Here is a 23,069-nt window from a genome sequence, read left to right as displayed (position 1 = left end):
GCTTGCGAGGAGTCCTCGCAAGAATGTCCACCTTCATCCGGAGAAGAGCCATAGCATTAGATATGCTGATCACGCGAGCGGTGCCGCCTATCTGACTGTGGAGAAGTCGGGCGACGGAGCAGAGCGGGCGCCATGCAGTGTTTGATGCGATTCCCGGTGTTCCAAGGAGTGACGTAGGAGAGTGCCGGCAATAACAACATTGTGTGATAGGCTTTGGGGCCGGAGGAAGGGTGATGCCGATCTTTGCTCCGCTTCTTAGGGGGATAGAGCATATTGATCCTGGGCCTTGGGGGGCTGCGCACTTGGGCTGAGTCTTCTGGGATGAGCTTCACAGTCAATCGGCGGGTCCTGGAGACTGGCCCGCCCAGGTCGCAGGGGACGAAGAACTTGTCCAAGATGACTTGGGGGCTTTGCGTATGCATTTCAATAAGGGGTAAGAGGACTAGCATGTCGACTGTACACCCATCTCTCGAAACAGAAAATGGGTTGTCTGTGATGAACAGAAGCCCTGCGCACACGGAACTAGTCCAATCGGATTTATTTTTTCCTCCCGTTTCCCTGAACGAGGAAAAGAATCTTCCATAATTCGTGGGATAAGCATCGGTGTGTTTGGGGCCGAGAGGGCCTACGCACGTACGCTGAGCTTGGACTGGAGCGGATGCAGAGCGTGCGTAGCTGACAAAGTACAGCTTTTTCTGTTTTCGCTTGAGCGGCCGAGGACGTGGGATTGACTCGTCAGTCTGGATCCTGGCGGGGCATGTTGGGTGTGTTGGAGGGGGCAATGCTGTGTTGGATGGATCGCTCGTACCGCTTGCTTACCATTATCGCAAACTGGCGACTAAAGCTTCGTTGGGCAAGTGTAGGGGTTACGCCTTAGGGTGCAACGAAGACTTTGTGATGTGCTGTGGAAGCGGCGAGGCTGGGAGGTCGCACTCGACCTATGCGTTCTATTACGAACGGGAACTAGAGCTCGTGATATTATAGATTTGCACCATCTTGAATCGCAATGTGTTAGGTGCGGAGTCCACTGGTGTACGGTGTGCGGTCGTCTGAGTGAATCTCTTACTCTCATGACGTAGTGGCGCAGTGAACCTAATCGATGGCACCACATGCCTTTCAGCTCGTCGTCAGTGCTTCTAACATCCGTAATTGCACAGCTTAAGCTCTCCGCCCAGGATCCTGCCCGCCTAAATAACCTTAAACGCTTATTCGTCGCGTCGCTTGTCATTGGTCGAGGCGTCCGACGTCCGGCCCCCATATGCTGCGGCCTTCCGTCTAGCGCACTCGTATTCGGGCGCGAAACACCTCCATGAAACAAAAAGCTGCTTTAGGCGTGCCTGCATACACTGAAAAGACTTGCTCATTTCACATCTAAGGCTCGGATTATTAGATATTGTGTCGATCATTGTGAAATGATTGGTTCAGAAACTGATCTACATACGTTTGGTAGAAGGCCAGTCTGACGATCCGCGCCTTGTTAAGGTATTCCTGCGCTTGTAACTGCGGACTTCGCTTCGCAAAGCTTTGCTCCCCCCGCAACAAGGCCTCGTGAAATTTCCCTCGAGTCCACGGGGCGGCGGAGTGGGAAGGATCTTGCGAGAAGCGTGCATGTCACTGCCATGATCTCCACGGGGTGTCTAATAGTAGAAGAGACTACGGAGTGGAAACATTGTTTCATCCTATGCTCAGACAACGGAGAAGAGGTATATAGATATTCGTGCGAGTCCGCTATCTACCTTCACAGCATCAAGGTTCCGATTCACTGTACTACTCAGCTACTTTTTGATACTTCCGTTGTTCTTCGTTTGTGTCCAACATGGTTCGATTTATTTCTGCTGCTGGTGTCGCGCTGGCGTTGGCGACCAGCACCCGCGCTCATACTCTTCCCCTGTCCCATGGCATGTCGCAATTGAGCCAGCGGGATCTGGCCAAGACAGCGCTCCTGGACAACTTCGATGCCCTCACCGCAGACCCTTCCCGCATCCCGCCGATAGTAAAAGGCTCCGCAACCAAGTGGGATGCTGGACGGTACCCTCAGAACTGCTACGACAAAGCGCGAGAAGCCATCAGTGACACCGATGCGCGCCCCAAATGCCAACTCCAAGATCTGGAGATCTACGACGTCACGTATGAGGACTGCCCGTCCGGCCGTGATCCCTGGATTCTGTGCCGCTGCTCAAACGCCGAGCTCAGCCTGCAAGACACTATCGACGGCATGGGCACTGTGCCGCCCGGAGCACGCAGCAATGTTCTTCATATCGTGACAATGAACGGCTTTGGTGGTGGTGGTGGCTACTCGGATGGGAACAGCATCTTCTGCGGCGGCGCGCCCAGCAAGACATGGTTCAGCCACGAGTCGATGCACTGCAACGACCGCGACGGCTTCGCCTTTTCCAACGGTGACGTCTTTAACAACGCCATCAACGCGGATTCCTGCGTTCCCGATAGCTACGCGAACAACAACCCGACCGAGGACTTTGCACAGGTCGGGACGTATCTCAACTACGACATCAATGGGCATCCGATTGACTACACAGGCAAGGATGCGAGCTGCATGGGCAACCAATTGAACGCCGCGAGGGCCTACCTTGCGGAGCGCCTCGATAAGGGCGGCGCGTGCTTCAATGCGCCGGGAACTGATGGGACTGTCAATGGGAAGAGGAGTATGAGTATCGTGGAGAGGGATCCGAACTCTGCATATGAGACGTTGCTACCGCACACGCCTTATGCTCACGCCGAGTTCTTCTAGGCAGGATGCGGTTTTCGGGGTGTGATGTATGAATGATGTCGTTCTCTTCTTGTCGTTTAGATACCACTTTGCTATAGATTTTGCTCTTGAATTAATTGAGAGTGTCCATGTTGCGCTGCACGATTGACATGCTGTGAAGCGTTGACGGATGTGTCCCGTACAGTGAGAGATACATACTACTTGTCTACTATAAGTTTGCATCGCTGATAAGATCAAGTATGTATTGTTGTAGAGCCGCTTTTGCGCTCTTCACTATGGTCTATTTAGATCGATTCTTTGTGGTTTCAGCTTCTTAATGTAGAATTCTTATGTAGTCACATACCACAACACATCTTTTGCTAGATGATGGCACAGGGATTGAGGTGCTGGGAAACGGACTATTCGGTGCAATTGAGGAGGAGTGAGGTCTTGCCACGCAAGCGCTCCCGTCGGAGACAGCGGACTCTAGCCTAATCAAGTTAGTATAGCTTGACTCACGCCTACGGGTATTCCTCCGCGAAAACACTAAGCGCTGCTTCGATGAACCATTGAACACCCAATCTGACACCCAATCTGCGAACCTCGAACGATCCCAAATTCTAGCCCACGAGCACGCGTAATGTCGCTTGTCAACTGCATCATGCACCATGCACACCGGAACCTGCCGATTTGTGGATTTAGCAGACGCACAGAGGCATTTTCCTAACCAACTCAGAACAACCATGCACGCCAAAGGTTCGGCTCGGCCTCTCATGGGCTCCGGTGCCGTTTTCTGGAGACTAGATCCTTGTACGGAGCCTCCTCCGTAACTACATACAGGTGTATGCTAGTCCCGATAAATGCCATTGCGGCCCCGCAGCAGACTGGGGGAAGGTGGACCGAACCGCAACGTCGCGATGACCACGTTATCGCTGCAAGTACGCGAGTCCGTCTCACCGCATTAGGTTTCTGGCGGGCCATCCCAGACCTGCTCACAGCTCTGACCTTGCTTTTAGTGCTCATGCTGCCAGCCATCACATAACATGCAGGTGTCTCAACATGCGTATCGATGGGTGATACACCAGTCTTCCACTGTCGTTCGGGGGTATGGCGCCCGTCAAAGACGAACACTTCTTGCCCGAGATATGGGCATTGTTTACGCTGGGATCGCTATGGGTAGTGATGCGGTTCGCCGTGCGAATTCGGACCTTCGGACTCTATGGCCTGGGAATCGACGACGGGTTCGCCTTCATCGCACTGTTCTGCTGGGCTGTCATCATCGCAGGAATAAATTGCACCTACTACACAGCGACCAACATTGACTACAAGCCAGATGAAGTGTGGGCCTTGACTCCCGAGCAGGTGAAGGGCGCAGAATGGGGGTCTAAGTTCTACATCATCACGCTATACGCGTAGTATGTATCAACCGCTGTGCACGATTATTGGGTACACTGGCTGAACATTTCCCAGCATCGTCATGGTCTTCAGTCTCAAAGCCATTGTCATCATCCTATACCAGCGCCTCGCGTTCGGATCATGGCAGAAGAAGCTGCTCAAGTTCACCATCATACTGTGCGTATGCGGTTCCGTTGCGACGACGCTCATGCTCAGTTTGATGTGTTTGCCATACTCGCGGAGATTCCGTGTACAGCCGCTGCCAGACGACAAGTGCACTGCTTCGCCGTCCTTCTTCGTTGTGCTGAGCTGCTTCAACGCAACGACGGACGCGTTTCTTCTCGCTATACCGGTTCCTCTTCTATGGACCCTCCGGATGCCTTTGCACAGGCGACTGTTGGTCTTCGCCTTGCTATCATCTGGTATATTTGTCATGGCTGCGTGCATCACTCGCGTCTCGCTGACGGTCAGTCTAACCCTTCCAGCACGACCCTCTGAACTCAATGCTGACAGCTACACAGGTCGTTCCCAATATCACAGTCCGCATTATCGCACGTTGGGGCGCACGTGAGCTTTCCATCGCACTGGTTGCTGTCAACTCCGCCAGTCTCCGTCCAAGTAAGCCACCCACTGTGCACCTACGAGTTAACCCTCTAATTCAGTCTGCAGTGTTCCGTAAATCCTTCTGGCATCGTCACAAGCCTATTCTCCCCCGAGGCCATCCCCGTCAAAAGCGCAACGTATACACCTTCGCCTCTGCGCACCGTATAAGCCAGGCACTAAAACGAGGACACTATCGCGACCACGATCTGAACTCCACCTCCGTCGGCCAGTCTACGCTCCAACGGTTCGCACAGTCGCAAGCCAGCACCATGTTCGAAGGCCCAGAAGAGATCCCCGCACGTCCGCAGCCCTCCTTCCAACCGCACTCTTCGCGACGACGCCGCTTGTTCAATTCAATAAGCAGTCTCGGCAGTAATGTTATCAGCAATGTCGTGCGGAGCCGACTCGTGTCTCGTACCGTTCCTAGCCAGGGCGCAGATCCGACGGACGTTGGCACGGAGAGTAGAAAAGATGCGGAGAAATGGGCGGCCGACTTGGAAAAAGGGAAGAGGGCGAATGAGATGGTGCGGAGTGTGACAGCGAACAGCCCGTTCCCAGGATTCTCGCATAGGAATTCTGGACTGGGTGTGCTGCCCAGTGCTACCACCACCATGCAGAGCGCTTCTCCTGGCAAGTCACCCTGAGTGAATCTGTGCTGCTGAGTACCTGAAGTATAAAATGGAATTGGGCGTACTGTTTCCGTAATGCTAGCGTCAAAGAGCCGAACTCGAGAGCTACGGGGTGGCCGGTAATTTGTCTATAAGATGGAGGAGCATCTATCATGGTCGAGAGGTAGTCAAAGAGGTGCAATGCTCCCCGAAAGGATCAACTAATAGAGTCGAGACCGAGCAGATCAGCTCTGGCTTGTACGGGACCAAATTGTCCCCCGGTGGAGAAGGAGGTCGCGCGCACGACTTCCGCTCGACGGATGCGGGTAAAAGTAAGTCTCAATACGTTCCGCTGGCAGGTCATGATTCTAGTCAGAAAGTTGGGTAGTCCCAAGGGCTTGTAATAGATCTCAGTGAGAAGTCAGCGAGAAAGCCACTAATGCACCTTGGGGGCTGCCTGGTAGTGAGGGATGGTGTTCAGTCTACATCCTGAATGCGTGGTCATCGCGGAAGTTTCCACTCCCACCTCGTATCAACGAACTGACAGGCGTGGGTCATCCTGCAGTACTTGTAGTATTTAGTCTTCAAATAAAAGCATACGAACTTCCTGCAATAAAATCGATGACAAGACAAACTACGTCGTGATAAAAGCCGTCGTTGAGGCGTTGGTGATACTTGTGTTGTTGAGGGCACATGATTGAGAGCGACGTCATTCACTTTCACTAATCGCCTTTGGCCGGGAAGGTACGACGGCCCCCACCGCCGAGCCATGCTTTTGTCACGAACAAACGCAAACAATTCCAGTTTCGTCGGCCATTCTTCAGACACAACCACAAACTTGACCTGTTCGGAAAACTTGGAGACGAATTTGTGTACAGGGAACGGGTGCACAGAGCCTGAACAGCAGACGGCTCCTCTAGCAGAAGGTGAGGTTGTAGCACTTAGTATCACTATAGCACACCAGCGTTCCGTCGTAAAGAGTCTTTATACGTACTCGCAAACAATCACAAGTCGAAAATGGAGAGCACACGATTGCCAATCCAAAGGCTCGCTCAAACATTGTCCAAGCCTGATTCAATTCGAAATGGAAATACAAATTCTGCACAACGGATAGAATATCTGAATAAGGCTTAGCTCATGAAGGAGTAATGTGTAGGAGAAATTGGAAAGGGTAGTGCGGTCGCTCTCTGCGAAGATATCATACCTACTAGCGTGAGTAGGGTGTCGTCATCTTAGACTCCCCAAAACGCAAACGCTATGGCACACCTTAGAAGAATCCCAAGACGGAGTTTCACAAGTTCAATGTGGTCATATTCCTGGACCACCGCGCTACGGTATCGGTACCGTAGTGCGGGCGGGGTAGCCACCCCAGCTCACAACATATTTCCAATACCGAGTGCGCTTATCTCCGGCAATATTATATTTCTCCCATTTCTTGAACCGCAACCTGCGCACGTCAACGTAGGCCTTCATTATCCAGTACCACGATACCCCAACCATGGTCGAAGTCCGCACCTACGCACTGAAACCCACCTCCCTCATCCCTAACTCTCCACACGTCCTCATCCATTACCCCGGACTCTTCTTGGAAAAGGTATCTAAACCTGATTTCAATTGCACACAACTCTATGATCTCTACAAGTCGAATGGCTGGGAGTCGCAATGGGTCGCGCGCTACGGACCTACACAGACCTCGCACTATCACTCTGGCGCCCACGAGGCTATGACGGTGATTTCAGGCGAAGGCGCAACGATCCGGTTCGGTGTCGCGGATACCTCCGACGACGCAGAGGCGCACACTCACGGAAACGGCCACGAAGACGGCGGAATATGGATCGAAGCGAAGAAAGGCGATGTTTTCATTCTTCCCGCAGGGGTTGCGCACAAGACATACGATCCGCGGCCTGGGCCGGTGGAGTTTGCATTCTTCCAGTGTAAGGATGAGAACGGGAATGTCATTCGGGATGAGCAGAATGCAAGAGCGTTTTTCGAGGGCATCACGATTGGGAAGAATTTCCAGATGATGGGAAGTTATCCATTTGGAAATGAGTGGGATTTCGCTGTTGGTGGAGACCACAAGGGGAGGGAGAGGTTGGTGTGGGATGTGCCCGTGCCGGAGAGGGATCCGGTGTTGGGGACGAGGAGGGAGGGGATGTGTGGGTTGTGGCACCAGCGTTCGGCAATAAGTAAGCTTTGAGATGGGCACTGGTCAAGTAAGCGTCCTCAAGAATTGGCTGCCCGCACGTGTTGCTGATGGTGGTCTGTGGGCCTGATAGTGGTGAGGCTCGGTAAGAATTGGCTGACGTTCGATGGTCACACTTCACTGGCTGACGGCCCACTTATCGTAAGGTCACTGGCTAGGCTATATGGGTCCAAAAAGAGGGCAGAAGAGCTATTCCATATGTAAAATTTACCTCAGAGACAGTATTTTGGTGTAGTCTGAACAAATCATATTATATGTACCCATGAGGGACTGTGTCAGCTCCTTCGGATGCTCCGCGAAAGCGGTACTTCACAGTCCTGCACTTGGCCTGGAAACCTCTCTAAGTATTACTCGCAAATTTCGAAGGCTCGATTTCAATATGAGCTGGGGCTGATGCTCACAGCTCTTGATGGCGTACCAATGAAGAATATCTATCGCCTTCCAAGATTCCGTCATCGTAGGCTGCCCTAAATGATGTGAGCCTCAGCTCGCTGATACAAGCCACAAGAGGCACAGCTCGCTACTACAATCACGAGCAGCGCCGCCGCCTGAGCTCATCATCGAGCCAAGAGTATGCCCTAGACCTACGAGCTCATTGCCCACACAAGCCCGATCCTGGGTACTTATAGGAAGTCCGAGAAGGCTTTTTCTGATACAAGAAATCCATCAGCCTTTTTTCTTCTGTTGACTTGAGCCTCGAGCATTTTCTCCTGAGTCATTTGTTCGTTTACTTCATATTCATCTTCCGTTAGAAATGACCGTCGAAAAACAGGATACGATGCGCGCTGTTGTTTGGGAGGGGAAACCGTTCCATATGACCGTGAAAGATGTGCCTCGCCCACGTCTGGTCGAAAAGGAAGATGTGATCGTTCGTATTACTACATCCGCCATTTGTACGTATATTCCACTTGCACCCAACATTTGCCGCAAGGACGAGTATCTCAGTCCGTCAAGTACCTTCTAAATGACGAAGATAATAACATCCTCGGAGATCTTGAAGATCACTTGGCCGGCATTCTGGAGCGCTTCTCAGAACTGCGCTGATGTCTACCTTGACAGGTGGGTCCGATCTCCACATATACCATGGAATTCTTGGAAGCAACAAGCCCGGCTGGATAATGGGCCACGAAGCAGTTGGCATTGTCGTAGAGAAAGGAAAAGACGTGAAACACTTGAAGATTGGCGATCGCGTGATCGTTCCCGACAGCCCTGATGACGGCGTCTTGAACATCGAGCCTAGGGTGCCACCTTTCATTTTCTACGGCGCCGGCGACGATTTCGGCCATGATGGTGGGTGCCAAGGTAAGTTATACGAAACAAACGGTGACTTCTCAACGACTGCGCGCTGACGTTGTATTCTTTCAAGCGGAATTCGTGCGAGTTCCTGAGGCCGACAACTCTTGCATTCCAATCCCAGAAGGCCAGTCCAGCGACATTGACTTCCTCTTTTTGAGCGACATCTTTGCTACTGGCTGGACCGGGCTGGACTTCAGCGGTTTTCAACCGGGTGACACTGTCGCGGTCTTTGGTGCTGGTCCGATGGGCCTTCTGTGTGCGTATTCGGCGTTGCTTCGCGGTGCTTCTAAAGTGTACTCCATCGATCATGTCGAAGCACGGCTCGAAAAGGCGGCGAGCATCGGCGCAATTCCAATCAACTTCACGAACCATCCAGCTTCGGAGCAGATTTCACTTCTCGAGCCGAACGGTGTCATTCGCTCCGTCGACTGCTGTGGATATGAGTGTATAAACGCTGACCTGAAACCACAACATAATTTCATCATTGAGGAGGCATCCAAGATCACAGCCGCTGGCGGCGGTTTCGGTATTCCGGGAGTGTACATGGCTCAAGCTTCAACCCAGGGAGCTCCACTCGCAGGGAAGGTCAATCCGGATATCACTTTTCCGATTTCTGCCTTCTGGACGAAAGGCATCCGGATTCAAGGTGGCGCAGTAGATCCAAAAATGGTTGCCCCAATGCTCGTGGAGCTAGTCAAGAGCGGAAGGGCAAAGCCAGGATTTATCGTGAGCGCTGAAGTCGGAATTGAGGAGGCGCCTAGAATGTACGAGAAGTTTGACAAGCATTTGGAGACGAAGGTGATAATTCGTTTTCCCTGGGAAGAAGAGGAGCTCAAGTTGGGTCCGGCAAAAACAAAGTGAGTTTACCCTGTTATACTCCTTGTATTTCGTTATCCGATTTACTGACCTGTGTGTGTAGCCACGATGGCACATCCAAATCTGCGGATACCAAGTAGGTCCTCCCATCTTCGTTGAATGCAGAACTTGAGCTGACGATGTTGGTAAAGTGATGGCCGGCCTCACAAACGCACGAGGAGATCTTGAGAGGGCAGCTGGCTAATTCCACAGGGCTACGTCGTACAAATGTGGTCTGTGATTTGTCTCATCGGATTTGTTCATTGTAGACCATAGCCTCCAGTCGATTTTGAGCCGCGATGGACTGCTCGTGCATTGGACATTGTTGGGTCCATGCATAGCCTCTCTCGACCGTACAGTATGCTATTGAACAATGCACATGTAAACCAAGGTTCTGCAGTCATGCAGTTTGTCGTTTCGTCAGTCGACTCATCGAGCCATCCATTACTGCACGGGTACTGTACCCAATATTGTGTATGCAGGCGCATTCGCAAGACTTAGCCGAATCGAGACGTGGATATGAGCAGCGGGACTAGCTCCAATGGTCACATACCACGCGATATAATAGGAGGAGCGAGCTGAGCATCAATCCTCGGTAATGATTCACAATCGGACATGCTGGGCATGCGGCCTCGAATTGGTATCAGCGCAACACTAGATCCGAAAGCTACTGTGTAATTGAGAGCTATCATCCTGAATCCAGGCCATTAGCTCTTGGTGCACATTGCCGCTGTCAGTTGCAAAAGCCTGCCGGTCCTGCGAGACGTCAAAGTGAGTATCGTGGAATAGACTTGATGATGCGCTTGTAGGATCTGCAGGATAATTCTGTTGCGCTGAACACGATCCAGCCAAGAATCGCTCAATCAGTATCTTCAGGTCGTTCAGAACTTGCAGACAGTCCCGTTCGTAGTTAGTCCCTATGCGAGACTGTCGGGCGAAGACGTCGATGGCAAAGTCAATCTCTTTTGAAGGGGCCAAGTCGTTACGCAGGACGCGGTTGAGGAGAAGGATGACGGCCGCATTGAATACGAAATGCAATCCCGCTTGAAGGAGTCGCCTCGTGTGGTACAGCTGCATGACCCACTGCGCCAGGTGTATGTTGCGATGTGCAGCTTTCGAGCATGCATCTATGTGGTTGAATTGTGATTGCTGCTCGAGTTTACTGCAAGCGTTCATGTACCGCTCTGCTACGGAACGCTTCACCGCCGTAAGCAGAACCGGGCGGGTGGTGATCAGAATGAGCTGTAAACCACGTCAGCGAGACTCAGAGGTCTAGGTCGAGTCTTTTTAATAGCGGCGCCAATATCGACCTCCGTATAGTCGATAAGGGCAAGGCGAAAGGAAAACAAGTCCTACCTGATTGTGTGCCATATGTAGGATGCAACATGCAGCGTCCGCACTTGGCTGGTCCGAAGGCATCTGTAGCGAAGCCGGCAGGTGCTTTAGCCAATCATGCAGCATCCTCAGTGGCCTGTCAACATCAGGAGCTGCTGGGTTTGTGTCCTGTTGCTTTGGTGCGATCTTGTAGGTCTCGCAGACTATGTATCCTGAGATACGTGCGAGCTGTACGTGAGCACGAAGACCGGCCGAAGGTGGCATATTGCTGTATCGATTAGCCAGAGTCAGAATGGCAAAGGCCATGCTTACGGTGCATCGAGTGGTAAAGGAAGTCGAATGGCTTCATCAGCGAGTGTCGGCGGCCGACCCATGAGGCAGCTAAGCCATCGATCGAGAACAAAGACACTCCAAAAAACCCGTCTACTGGCCTCGTCTACGCAATGTCTGGCTGCTCCATGGGTAACGGCTATGTGCATGGCTAAGCTCGTGTATACGTAGGCAGCATCGCGGCGATTAATCTCAATCAAATAGAAGGCCATCAAAGCAAGTACAGGAACATCTCTCAATGTGAACCGCACGGTGTCGAGAGGGTTGCCGATGAGTATCCTGGCTCTTTTGAAGTAAGCATCTCCAGCATGTATTTCACCCTGGTGCAGCGACTGGTTCAAAATCTGAGCTGCAAGGGCGAATGAGACATGGTTGAAGGCAAGGTAGCGATATCGGTCTGAAGTCGCAGCTTCTGACTGGGATATCGTCAAAGTGATGGCTTCAGGCATAGAGCTAAGGTCGCCCCAGTAGAAGATGCCTCCGGAAGGGAAATCTCCATTGCCATCTTGGATATGATATCGCAGCTCAGCCAGCATCATGATCATTTCTGTGCGCGTGGGCAGCCAAAATGGATCTACGTCAAGATCGAGGAGTGGTCGCGAGTCAAAAGTCTGATATCGCCCGATAGAGGCAACGAACGTCGATCCATCTTCAGGAATAGCCGGATCGGGATCTGATACAAAAGCTAACGGCACAAGCGTCAACATGAACGCCTTGAGGAGGTCAAGGAAAGTCGCGCCAGATGTTTCCCCCAAGAACCGCATATTACCATCGGGGTCGAATAACATACGGCCTTCAGTTGTCTCTGAATCATCGACTGCAGAGGATCCCGAGTATACCGAGGCTGCAGGAGGCGTGTCTGCGTATTCCACACTGTGGAGCAAACTATCCCTGGCTGATTTTTCTGGAAGCACTGCCTGGAGGCATTTTTCCAATTGATCACACTTCTTGCGGAGACGGTCTAGCTCCTCTTTCAAAGAAGCTCCTTTCAGCGGCTCCTCGGCAGGATAAATGCATTCTCTCGAGCACGCTCGACATTGCTGGCAAGGCTGGTCGCCTGGGATAGATGCAAGGTCAGGGCACAGTCTCCACGCGAGGGCCGGACTTACCCGAGCATTTCACGCGGCGTACATTACAGCTGTTGCACCTATGAGAGAGTCAGAGCCGATGATACCACCCGATTGAGATATACGAAGTATCTTACGCCCGAGCCACGCGCTTCCTATTCTCTGGAGCAACTTTCCGGCGGCGCGGGTTCACGGGTAGGCGCTGTGTGCGAGGGTTATCGTCCTGCATCGTGAGGTGGCAGACCGGAAGCGTGTCCCGCTAATAACATGACGTGTGATGTGAGCGGTGGTGTGGGATTGTGGGACTGTTTGGAATCCAAGTGCCTGGGGCATCCCGCAGAAGATTAGCGCGACGGGTACGTCACCCGCTCAGGGTTTTGGAGCTAAATATACAATGCGAGATCACGTGTGGTATACGACCCTGATGTCCCAACACGATGGAGATGATGTCGTGCGGCATTGTCCCAGAGCTTCTTGATCGATCAAATCGAGCTTGATGACAATTCATCACCATGGGAGACACCATGCCTGAATCCGACTCTCAGAAAGGCAGTGACGCCTTTCGCGACTTCTCCAAGCCTGCTACATTCGACCTTCGAAGACAAAAGCCTGACAAGACCGTCGACATTGGACTGGATGGCGTCTCACTTTCTCTTGATGCCTGTGGGAGGGTATGCATGCTGTTCGCCGCTCAGCCGCACTTCTAAAGGACCAATAGATTTTGCAAGCCAGCACCTTCCACCCCAAGCACGGCATTACCGTTGCAGCTCCTTTCGGGCAATTTGATGGCACCAAGTTCCACGACCCGGAGTATGTCCGCAAATACAGGAAGAGTATGTTACAGTGGATACAAGGAGACAGGCCTGGATTAGGACTCAGCTTTCGGTCCAATCCCTCTCATGTTTCTATCAACATCCCGAATGCTAATGTCGCAACTTTTCAATTCACCCTAGAAGATGACGTTCAGGTGTCACTCCAAGTCGACATTCTCGAAGGCGGTGACATCTTTCAAAGAACAACTATAACAAATCACAGAACTAGTGCATACACACTGGCATGCGACGTGAACCTCTGCGTGAGCCTCAACCGCGCATCCTACGGACAACTCACGGAAGGCGGACCAATTGCACTCCCTAAGTCTCGAAATACCTTCTCGCTTACGCGTCAGGACTTTGTGAAAATAACCAATGCAGAGCTCGGTGCTCAGCTGACGGGCGAAATGGGCCGCGTAATTGAACTGGATGGAGATCTCGTTAGCGTGGAGTGGCCTTCGAGCGATCAAGAAGCTATCGATGCTCCACTTGATCTGAACATCCCATTTCAATTCCGTCTCAAACCCAGCGGCCGGGTCTCCATTGAAAACAGGTTCCGCCTGAGAGCGATTGTAGACGCCAATCAAATCCCATCTTACAGCTTCGATGAAACATGGGGAAAAACCCTTGATCCAGAAAGCGACTGTCTGAGGCAGAGCTATGATCAAACGGCTTGTCAAAAGTATTCATGGCTACATCCATCCACCGTAACAACCTACATCCTTCGCCGTAATGTCGAGTACATCCTCGCGAACTGCACCATCCCCGTGGGCTCGACAACCACGTGTATCATAACCGACCACGTCGCTCTTCCGCTCGGTTGGAACAGAGATAACTACTGGCAACTCCGTCTCCTCTACAGCACACACAACCATGCCCCCCTCCTCCTTCACTCCTCCAGCATCCCATCCTACACCTCCCATATCCTCAAGATCGCAAAAGGCCACCTAACCTGGGTCTTCCGCACCGCCCAACGCCCCAACACCTATTGGCACCGTTCCTACCTCGTGACAGGTACACCGAAAGACGCGGCGGTCTTCCAGCTCGACCAGCAGTGCTACCCCCTCCTCGAGTTGTGCGACTTCGCAGACACGTTCGCCTCGGAGGCGGCCTTCGCGCGGGAAATCCTGGAATTCGGGGTGGTGGAAGAGATTATTGAGCTGCTGCGGGAAAAGAGAGATATGGAGACGGGTCTCTGGCCAACCGACGAAACGCCCGCCGACGACGCAGTCACGCACCCGTTCCACTTCAGCTCGCACGTGCTTCTGTGGCGCACGCTCACGCGCCTGGCACACCTTTACACGCTCTTATACAGCGCATCCCACCCCTGCATATCCCCTCTCACAGTCCTGGCAGACGCCCTGCGCACCGCCACACTCGCGCACTTCACCATCCCCTACCCCCATGCCGGGGAGGGGGAGAGCATGTTCGCATACCTCACAGACGGAAAGGGAAACCACACCCTCTACCACGACGCAAACGACCTCCCCACCCTCTTCGCCCTCCCCTGGTCCTTCCTCTCCACCCCCTCGCAACACGCAGCCTACCACGCCACCCTCTCTTTCGCCTTCTCGCCCGCCAACAGCGCCGGCTACGTGGTCGACCAACCCTATCCCGGGCTCGGCAGCGTGCATTCGCCCGGCGCGTGGGTGCTAGGCTACTTCCAAGAAGCCGCGTATGCGGCGATGGTGGGAAATGACGTGGGGTTGAAGAGGGCGTGGGCGAAGGTGAAGGCGGCGATGCAGTGGGATGGGACGTTTGGGGAGGCGGTGGATGCGCGGACCGGGAGGGTAACGAGTAAGGCGTGGTTTAGCTGGCCGGGAGCTATGGTTGGAGCATTGGTGGTTCAATTGCGGGCGGAGGCAAGGGAGGGGGTGCTGTTGGGCGAGGGATTGTGAAGGGGGTTGGTGGGTGGCTAGGACCTGAATAGACTGTGTAAGTGGGAACGGAAACATGGTTTGGCAACGTCATACAGCAAGTCATCAAGTGGCGCGATACAAGAAAAGTGGTTCGGTCGGATCATTGCGGTACGGATGTCAAGGTGTATCGAATGTTGGTTCTATTCAACGGGGTATCTCCAAATATAATCATGGCTGCATAGACAAGCCGAGAAGGGTGCTATGCTAGCGGCCAGGACGGTTCAACAAGGCAGCTTGTCCCGGCAGAGTCAAGCGCCGGAAGTGATCGTCGTCTTCGTCGCCACTGAAAGCATCGTCGTTCAGGTCATACTCCTCGTCATCCGAGCCATGGCGATACTTGCGCTGGTACGGATCGCGATCGAACTCGTCGTCTGAGCTGAGCTCGTCCTCTGGGTAGTCGTTGGCATAGTAGTCCTCTGCGTTCTCGTCGTCCTCGTCGGTATCAAATTCCTTGTCGCTCTCGTCCTCGCCGTTCCACCAGTCCTCGTCCTCCTCTTTCAAGATGATGTACCCGACAATGCCCTCGTGCTCAGCGATATTGCCGTCCGAATCGGACATGAGCTCCTCACGCACATATGTGTCAATCACGTACTCGTCTATATCCATGGCATCTGGGTCCTGCACTGCGAGCGCGGCTTTCCTGGGGCGGCGGGCAGGCCCGGTGGGAAGATACTTGACGGGACTGGGTGCGGGTTTCGCCTGCGCCAGCTCTTCCTGCTCGAGCTCCTCGGCCAGCTTCTCAAAGTGCTTGACGTGCTCGTCTGAAGGATTGGCGTCGTCCTCGGATTGCGCGGCGTAGGCAGGATTTATGCGCACAGCGGCTGCAGCGCCTGGACGCTTCCGGGGGCGCGGAGTGGCTGGCGTGGCGCGGGCTGCATCTCGTGGCTCGGCAGCGTCTGCTATACTGGGGACACTCGGGGTCTCGCCAGCGGTTGCGGGTACGGTGTCAGGCAGGTCGGGGGCTTCGACGAGGACGCGCTGCCCCGCGGACAGCGACACGTGAAAGCGTCGGTTCTGCTGGGGTGTGGGCGATGGCAAGGCAGCCGGCACATGCTCGCCGGGCTTCTGGAGCAGGCGCCAGGTGAATCTGGGCGCGCTCTTCTGGCGTTTGACTGTGCGGTCCCGATCGGCATCGACGACGAGGTGGTGGACGGGAGCGTCGTTGCGCTTGCGCTTGACGGACAGCGTCTGGGGCGGTTGCGGAGCCATGGCGCCTGGCAAGGACAAGCTTGCTCTGCTCGCGGGGTTGGAAGCGGGAGGGAGCGGCTGGGTTGCGAACAGTGATGCGCATTGTTTGGCGGGGTGACGCTGTGGAGCAAGGACGGCCAAGGCCCCCACGTGCACCGCCACTCAACGCGCGACAGCGGACTCCCGGCGCCGCGAGTGAAGCCATCCAGACACGGCAGTCATCTGGTCTCTGAGCAGCCCCAGAGTCTTGACGAGTGACCGGCAACATGGCTGCCTGCTGATCCGCCTCTTGCACCGTGCCTTCCGTCGTCTTCGTTCGCTCCTTCCTTCCCACACTCGTCGCCTTCGACGCGACCCATCCTCGGAATCAGCCCACAGCGCACGCGTCTCACCATGGGGCTCATCCAGCGTCTGCTCCGCAGAGAGGAGCCTGAGCAGTCCTACGCGCCTCTCGAGGGCGGTTCCGAGCGCCCCGATGGAGAGCGGATAGAGGACCTGGAGCAACGCGCGTACTCGAGGACCGACTACTATGTCTTCCTGCTGCTCGGCGTTGCTATGCTCTGGGCATGGTGTGCCCACCTCTCGTTGACCGCCTGCAGCATCCACCTGCTAACACTGCATAGGAACATGTTCCTCGCTGCCGCCCCATACTTCCAGCGACGCTTCGATTCCGACGAGCGCCTGCTGCGCAACTTCCAGTCCGCCGAGCTCGCCGTATCGACTGCAGGCAGTCTGGGCTCCATGATAGTCCTCACCAAGCTGCAGGCGAATGCCTCCTACCCGAAACGCATAACCTCGTCCCTCATCCTCAACATTGCCGTCTTCACCCTACTGGCAATATCCACTCGCGCGTTCTTGGACGTCTCTGCCGGCGCCTACTTTGCTTTCCTCATGCTCGTAGTCTTCAGCGCCAGTCTAGCTACCGCGCTGTGCCAGAACGGCGTCTTCGCCTACGTAGCAAGCTTTGGGAGAGAGGAGTACACCCAGGGTATCATGACAGGCCAGGGAATCGCTGGTGTGCTGCCCTGCATAGCCCAGATCGTGTCTGTTCTTTCGGTCCCACCGAAGCAGACCCAGGAAGGTGCGCCTCAGGAGTCCAGCAAATCCGCCTTCATCTACTTCCTCACGGCAACAGTCATCTCTGCCCTCACTCTGGTCGCTTTCGTGTACCTTTTGTCCAAACCGCGCTCCCGCGAACAGCTCAGTCCGACCTTGGACGACGAAGAGGTAGACCCTGGCCACCGACCTGTCACGCGCAAGTCGATCCCCATGATGAGGCTACTCGGGAAGTTGCACTGGCTTGCTGGCGCCGTTTTTCTCACCTTCGCCATTACCATGTTCTACCCAGTCTTCACTCAGAAGATCCTGAGCGTGCGCGATCCTGCGACCTCGTCTCGCCTCTTCCAGCCCGCCGTCTTCATCCCGTTGGGCTTCCTCTTCTGGAACATCGGCGACCTGATTGGCCGTGTCATCCCGGGCATTCCAGGCCTGACCCTGACGGCGCGCCCCCGGTTGTTGTTTACCTTGGCTGTAGGTCGCCTTGCATTTATACCCGTGTATCTGCTCTGCAACATCGGCGGCAAAGGCGCGGTGATTGGCTCCGACTTTTTCTATCTGTTCATTCTGCAAGTACTGTTCGGGATCTCGAACGGATACATTGGTAGCAACTGCATGATGGGGTTCGTAGAGTGGGTAGATCCTGAAGAGCGCGAGGCTGCCGGCGGCTTCATGTCGCTGTGCCTGGTGGCCGGACTGACGGCCGGTAGCTTCCTGAGCTTCTTCGCAGCCAGTGCTTGAGGGCAAGATCATTCTATTGCACAGTTGAAAATTGGATTCGCCAAGTGACCTTCTGCACACTCCCATGTTGTGCAAGGTACCCTTTCAACCTCTCCACAAACAGCAATGCCACACCACGCGCCCCCCGCACACATTACCTCGACCCAAACGCCCATACAAAAAGGCATTTTCACCACCCCCTCTTTCATCACCTCTCCTGCACATCTACAGCACAGTCGAACCCAGGGCTAGCACCCAAAATGACACCCCTCTACCTCGTCATCAAAACCCAAACCACTCACGACGCCAAACCGAACTACGCCGCGACCTCGCTCGTCCCCTCAGGCCTCCCCTTCCCGGCCGCCCACACACCCTCCCCCTTCAACCCCATTCGCAGCCACCACATCGCGCGCAACATCCCGCACACCACCGCCGACGTGACGGAGAACTACGACGTCCGCATCTCCTGGGAGCATGACACCTCCGCCTGCGTGTCCGTCGTTGCGTCCAGCAACGACAAAGAAGCCGCCGGCATCGTCATGCACGAAGCCGTGGACGTGTTCGTGGCCGAGGCCGCGGCGGAGCTTGCGAGGGGTGAGGAACACGTGAAGAGGCGGACCAAGACAACGTATGACGGGGAGTACGATCTTGTGTTTGCCGCCGGGATGAGGACAGGGAAAGGGGGAAATGTGGGTTTTGAGATGTTCTGTGTGGAGATTGCGCCGGGGGTGGGACTGCGGTATGGAGTGTATGCGGGCGTGGATAGGGGTGAGGAGAGGGAGGGGGTGGAGATGGGGGATGCGTTGTTTTGACGGGGAAGCTGGGCGTGTGGAGGTGGAGCTGGGAGATTGTTGGGAAGGAACGATTTGGGGGCATGGGGTGTGGACGCTTGGTCTGGACTGTGGCTATGACTGCTTGCTTGCTTGCTTTCTGCGCTTGCGCTTTTGCTTGACGGATGCGACCTGAGCTAGTAGTGAGCTCGAGGAAAATCAGATGGAGAGAAGTCAAAGGAGCAATGTGGTTCACGGAGGTGAACACTGCCTCTACCTGTTTAATCCAATTCTATCGAGGTCCGTTCTTTCGACAAGGGATCTCCAAAACAAATACGCTGAAAGACACCCATTGGCCTGGGCCAAGTATATAGTAGCAGTAAAACTGCGGCACACTGTTCAAGCTTGGGAAACGCTCTGCCCTACCACATAAGGACACGGCGGGCGATGGTCTTTTCTCAACCACCCAATAGAGACAGCCCGACACCGTCCGGAACATCAACCCAAAGACAAGAACACTCGCCAGTCTCTATTGCAGATTGTACTGTTCTTCGTACACCACCATCCAGAACAAGCAGTTGGGTTCGGCCAAAAAGTATCGCGGCACACTCCTCCACAGCGACATCAAGCCCCGAAATTACCTGGTCGCAGACAATGGTAGTGCGCACCCGTCATTCCGGCTCCACAACTTCGACTGCGCCAAAGTCGCCCACAGGAAAGAGGATCGCCGCAAGCCAGCCTTCTGGGGCACCTTTGTCTGGCATCCCCCGGAGAGCCCATACTTCCAGACCACCTACGCTGACATCTGGGCTGTAGTGCAGTTCTACATTCGTTGGGCTTCGGCAAAAAGCTCGTTCCATCCTACAAGGATGACTGCGACGAGTAACTCGATAAAGAGTTCCTGGAGGGTGTGCTGAAGTGAGAGGGCAAGTACAGGACTTGCCGCAAATTCTATGAAGCTCTGGGTCTGCGTTTCGTGTCCCAGGTTAATCTGGGTGAGCAGACCAGGATCTCCACGCAGTAACCTGAGCACAACCTGTTCTCAGAGCCTCTGTATCGTCCAAAGTACAGCGACCGCCTCAAATATCGAGCTCCTCTCAGAAGAGGTCAAGCGGATGCTTGAGGTAGGTAGGGGTCTGTCAATACTGTTTCATTCTGCTCTTGACGATCGCGGAGAGGCTGCGCATTGTAGATGAGGTCGTCCCCAAGATTCGGTTGTCTCTTTAGCTGCTTCCGTATGGAACGCTCGTTGCGACGCTTACCTAGACATTGGATAAGCTGCATCATTACTCTGTGCGGAAATGACGGGCTACGGCGGGGAGTGGTGGAGTTTTGTTGGACGCGTAACTGCTGCAGGTGAGGTAGACCGTGGAAAGTACGTGCCCCAAGCTGGCCACAGGATGGGCGAAAAATCCTGTCCGTATCGCGTACGTTGTACCTTGTAGCAGCGCCTACGTCCTTTTCAAGCTGTCTGTTCTTCAAACATGCAAACTTACCGCAAGGATCGCTTTGCGTGCGCTTGACAATAGTTCTCCTCCCCTGCCCATGCTCTTATGGTTCGTAAAACCGTTTGTTTCCTCCTGATCATCGAGCGTTTTATGGAACTGCCATTTTGGAGGCTCAGGATTGGTACATCTTGTGATTGTCATGTCGTACCGTACCGTTTCGCTGGACGACCAGAGTAGCTCTGGTGTTTAAATGAACCTTGCCTACAGTCCTGATGTCTCTTTGAGCTACGTCCGCCCAGCATGCTTATCACGGTGCTTACCTGGACGTTGGGCGACCAGGAACATTGCTCTGTGTGCGGACGGGATGCGGTCGGGGTGGTGATGCTCAGCGGGGCGCGAAAACCCTGGACGTGAGCGAAATGTTGTGATTGCAGGCCCTCGAAGGCGCCACGTAGGGAAGGGTAAGCAGTCGCGTCCGTATCGTGCGTGTGCAGGAATACGGCCAGGACTTGACCGGGGAGGCATATCGTATGATGCCGTTGTTGATTGAGCTAGCAAAATCGTCAGCACCCGTTGGAAAGACGGAAACGCCTTCCTCTGTTTGTCCCATCCGCTTGTTGAGTCCGAGTTCGTGATGATGGCGTGGCCTTGGGCAGAGCGACACACACTCGAACCTGCCGGCTAGCTCCCTCACCCTGTAACCCCAATCTCCATCTTCGAGGCACCACAGCAGCGGACTCAAATATTCGAGGCGTGCAGTGAGCACAAAATTCATCTGTGCAAGGCCCCAGAGACGTCCTATAGATTGCTATCCTATCGATGCATCCCCGCAGAGCCTACTGTTCTCAGGCCGCAGGTTGGTCCACAGCAAAACACAGCCTACGCCCCCTAACCGACCGGCAACACCATCAGACATCGAGGCCTCGTTTTCCATGGGAGCCTCTCTTATGCTTCACCTTCCTTTTGTTGAGTGCTTCGCGACCTGCTGCTGCAAATGGACTTGTGCCGCTGACTCGAGGGTATGCTCACAGCCATCAACAGCCATGAACGCATTCAGCAGCCGCCATTCGGCCGTGAGGCATTCTCCTTGCTCGCAAAAATATATCGGAGCCTCCTCCTGTCTTTCTGTGTGTCCTCCAGCACCTGCTGCTGATCTTAGACCAATGCCGTTGACTCGACTGTGGAGGTAGGCTCACAGCCATCAAAGCAGCAGCATCCGACAGCCAGCATGAGGCGGTGAGGGCTTCCAATAGCCCTCGACACACTTACCTCCGTCCATCGCGATGCTTGAAGCCATCGCCACAGTGACTCTGCCCCGGTAGACCACACCTTGCGTACGCTCACACCAGTTTTCATAGAGGGAACGGGCCGACCAGCGGAGCGACGACGCGATCGACCAAAAGCTGCAACATCATAACGACCAGACGCCTTCGCCGCTTGCTGATATGCCAAACGCGACCCGCCGTGTGTTGTGCAATCCCGGATGGCTCACACCAAGACCTTTGCCAGACTGGGATATCGTCGTATCTCTGTTATGAACACTCAAGAGGTGGAATAAAGGACTGCAGAAGGACCAAAATGGTGGGTACGACCGGAATTGCTCTGATAAATGTTCCTAGATGATCGGGGCGGCACTGGATATCGTATTGCCGCCGAGAGTTCTTCTTCTTCTGCGCAAATCTCCGTGTGCTGGATTTTTCTCCCCATCAACAACGAGAAGAACTGTCTTGTCAGAGTAGCTGGAGCATGATGGGTGCATCCGCAACCCCAGGCGTAGCATGTGTTGGAGGGAGCTTGGCAAGCAGCTCAGGGTGATCTATAGTATTATCACTGGAGTGTGGGAGAGAGCTCCCACGCTCCATATATATAGAGATATTGCCAGGTCTAAGCGCAGAACTAGCCATATACGTACAGGAAGCTCCCCGAGCATACAAGGGAGCTCCGCAGAGGAGCTGCCCAATGGCGTTTCACGTCACAGCATGGCAGGAGCACTATGCCGGGCGCCTTCAGCGCCTTCTTGTCAAGAGCAATCGAACAGTGAGGCTCAAGTCGGCTGGAACTCAGGGAGGAAGGCGACTCTGGAATGAAGGCAACCCTGGGATGAAGGCAACCCAGGGATGAAGAAAACTCTGGGATGAAGAAAACTCTGGGATGAAGAAAACTCTGGGATGAAGCTTGTCTACCATCCATGTTCAATGCGTTCCCGGAAAGCAAGTTTTCCAGAGCCCGGCTGGGGCTTCAAGGAGCAATTGCGACATGATAGCTTCCTCGACTGCATGCAGAGGGAGAGCTAATCCTCCTACACTTGTTTTCGGTCTCAAGAGGTCCTCATCCGTATACAGCCATGATATGAGTGAGCTCAACCAAGCACCCACGCTCTCTCACGAGATGCCAGAGCTTGCCTGGAAAGCAAGGCTATCAGGTTTCCGTTTCGCGTTGCCAGCGAGGAATGCGATGGCAATATGTCAGTGACCAAAACCAGACGAACAGTCAGCCCCAGAGACTTCAGCAGACTCCGCCGGGTCTCCGATGCCCTGAGTCTAACACCTACCGCGCTCAGATCAATAACGTCCCTGAACAGCCTTTCCAATACAAGGACCGCGTCGTGATGATTTATCTCGACGACGATATGCATATTGTCTGGAATTAGGTTGACAATAGGATCGGAGCAAAGCTTACTCGGAGGCCCAAGCTCCGCAGAAAGTAGAAGAACCAAAGTGGAGACGACAACGAAGACAATCACAAAGGCAAACGGCG

The 23,069-nt window shown here is 54.2% G+C and overlaps 10 protein-coding genes across 10 annotated transcripts; 8 read left to right on the top strand and 2 right to left on the bottom strand.

The window, feature by feature from the left end:
* Positions 1-1,802: 1,802 nt before the first annotated feature.
* CC84DRAFT_1264303 (uncharacterized protein) lies at positions 1,803-2,816 on the top strand. Its single transcript, XM_018185300.1, has one exon. It carries the CDS (start codon positions 1,817-1,819, stop codon positions 2,747-2,749), a length of 933 nt encoding a protein of 310 aa, XP_018029687.1. The 5' UTR covers positions 1,803-1,816; the 3' UTR covers positions 2,750-2,816.
* Positions 2,817-3,648: 832 nt separating this feature from the next.
* On the top strand, positions 3,649-5,554 carry CC84DRAFT_393221 (uncharacterized protein). The gene is made up of 4 exons (XM_018186026.1): positions 3,649-4,122; positions 4,178-4,568; positions 4,624-4,720; positions 4,772-5,554. The coding sequence occupies exons 1-4, from the start codon at positions 3,815-3,817 to the stop codon at positions 5,347-5,349; spliced, it is 1,374 nt and encodes a 457-aa protein (XP_018029686.1). The 5' UTR covers positions 3,649-3,814; the 3' UTR covers positions 5,350-5,554.
* Positions 5,555-6,716: 1,162 nt separating this feature from the next.
* On the top strand, positions 6,717-7,755 carry CC84DRAFT_1200019 (uncharacterized protein). The gene has a single exon (XM_018181649.1). It carries the CDS (start codon positions 6,812-6,814, stop codon positions 7,508-7,510), a length of 699 nt encoding a protein of 232 aa, XP_018029685.1. The 5' UTR covers positions 6,717-6,811; the 3' UTR covers positions 7,511-7,755.
* A 515-nt stretch (positions 7,756-8,270) lies between these two features.
* Positions 8,271-9,673, top strand: CC84DRAFT_1104321 (alcohol dehydrogenase; the record flags this gene model as incomplete). Its single annotated transcript, XM_018175052.1, has 3 exons — positions 8,271-8,409; positions 8,576-8,818; positions 8,883-9,673. 3 exons carry the CDS (start codon positions 8,271-8,273, stop codon positions 9,671-9,673), a joined length of 1,173 nt encoding a protein of 390 aa, XP_018029684.1.
* Positions 9,674-10,321: 648 nt separating this feature from the next.
* On the bottom strand, positions 10,322-12,628 carry CC84DRAFT_1104449 (uncharacterized protein; the record flags this gene model as incomplete). Its single annotated transcript, XM_018175057.1, has 5 exons — positions 10,322-10,909; positions 11,024-11,270; positions 11,315-12,389; positions 12,442-12,479; positions 12,537-12,628. The coding sequence occupies 5 exons, from the start codon at positions 12,626-12,628 to the stop codon at positions 10,322-10,324; spliced, it is 2,040 nt and encodes a 679-aa protein (XP_018029683.1).
* Positions 12,629-12,827: 199 nt separating this feature from the next.
* Positions 12,828-15,165, top strand: CC84DRAFT_1200017 (uncharacterized protein). Its single transcript, XM_018181648.1, has 3 exons — positions 12,828-13,070; positions 13,232-13,995; positions 14,041-15,165. Exons 1-3 carry the CDS (start codon positions 12,912-12,914, stop codon positions 15,107-15,109), a joined length of 1,992 nt encoding a protein of 663 aa, XP_018029682.1. The 5' UTR covers positions 12,828-12,911; the 3' UTR covers positions 15,110-15,165.
* Positions 15,166-15,191: 26 nt separating this feature from the next.
* Positions 15,192-16,466, bottom strand: CC84DRAFT_393090 (uncharacterized protein). Its single transcript, XM_018186025.1, has one exon. The coding sequence runs from the start codon at positions 16,337-16,339 to the stop codon at positions 15,335-15,337; it is 1,005 nt and encodes a 334-aa protein (XP_018029681.1). The 5' UTR covers positions 16,340-16,466; the 3' UTR covers positions 15,192-15,334.
* A 245-nt stretch (positions 16,467-16,711) lies between these two features.
* CC84DRAFT_1223000 (nucleoside transporter-like protein family) lies at positions 16,712-18,115 on the top strand (the record flags this gene model as incomplete). The annotated part of the gene is made up of 2 exons (XM_018183452.1): positions 16,712-16,887; positions 16,942-18,115. 2 exons carry the CDS (start codon positions 16,712-16,714, stop codon positions 18,113-18,115), a joined length of 1,350 nt encoding a protein of 449 aa, XP_018029680.1.
* Positions 18,116-18,354: 239 nt separating this feature from the next.
* CC84DRAFT_1222999 (uncharacterized protein) lies at positions 18,355-18,906 on the top strand (the record flags this gene model as incomplete). Its single annotated transcript, XM_018183451.1, has 1 exon — positions 18,355-18,906. One exon carries the CDS (start codon positions 18,355-18,357, stop codon positions 18,904-18,906), a length of 552 nt encoding a protein of 183 aa, XP_018029679.1.
* Positions 18,907-22,467: 3,561 nt separating this feature from the next.
* Positions 22,468-22,895, top strand: CC84DRAFT_393064 (uncharacterized protein). The gene has a single exon (XM_018186024.1). The coding sequence runs from the start codon at positions 22,569-22,571 to the stop codon at positions 22,782-22,784; it is 216 nt and encodes a 71-aa protein (XP_018029678.1). The 5' UTR covers positions 22,468-22,568; the 3' UTR covers positions 22,785-22,895.
* The last annotated feature ends 174 nt before the right edge of the window (positions 22,896-23,069 follow it).

Source organism: Paraphaeosphaeria sporulosa, assembly GCF_001642045.1.
Source record: "Paraphaeosphaeria sporulosa strain AP3s5-JAC2a unplaced genomic scaffold CC84scaffold_15, whole genome shotgun sequence".
Taxonomy (NCBI): Eukaryota; Fungi; Ascomycota; class Dothideomycetes; order Pleosporales; family Didymosphaeriaceae; genus Paraphaeosphaeria; species Paraphaeosphaeria sporulosa.
The sequence above is the reverse complement of the archived record's forward strand: the minus strand, read 5'-3'. Positions and strand labels throughout refer to the sequence as shown.

Bases quoted from the DNA above. Each gene is read 5' to 3' on its own strand.
- CC84DRAFT_1200017 (XM_018181648.1), top strand. From the start codon at position 12,912: ATGGGAGACACCATGCCTGAATCCGACTCTCAGAAAGGCAGTGACGCC. The intron at 13,071-13,231 runs GTATGCATGCTG...AAATACAGGAAG, and splicing joins CTCTTGATGCCTGTGGGAGG to AGTATGTTACAGTGGATACA. The intron at 13,996-14,040 runs GTGTATCATAAC...CGGTTGGAACAG, and splicing joins CCCGTGGGCTCGACAACCAC to AGATAACTACTGGCAACTCC.
- CC84DRAFT_393064 (XM_018186024.1), top strand. From the start codon at position 22,569: ATGATAGCTTCCTCGACTGCATGCAGAGGGAGAGCTAATCCTCCTACA.
- CC84DRAFT_393090 (XM_018186025.1), bottom strand. From the start codon at position 16,339: ATGGCTCCGCAACCGCCCCAGACGCTGTCCGTCAAGCGCAAGCGCAAC.
- CC84DRAFT_1200019 (XM_018181649.1), top strand. From the start codon at position 6,812: ATGGTCGAAGTCCGCACCTACGCACTGAAACCCACCTCCCTCATCCCT.
- CC84DRAFT_393221 (XM_018186026.1), top strand. From the start codon at position 3,815: ATGGCGCCCGTCAAAGACGAACACTTCTTGCCCGAGATATGGGCATTG. The intron at 4,123-4,177 runs GTATGTATCAAC...AACATTTCCCAG, and splicing joins ATCATCACGCTATACGCGTA to CATCGTCATGGTCTTCAGTC. The intron at 4,721-4,771 runs GTAAGCCACCCA...TTCAGTCTGCAG, and splicing joins CTCCGCCAGTCTCCGTCCAA to TGTTCCGTAAATCCTTCTGG.
- CC84DRAFT_1264303 (XM_018185300.1), top strand. From the start codon at position 1,817: ATGGTTCGATTTATTTCTGCTGCTGGTGTCGCGCTGGCGTTGGCGACC.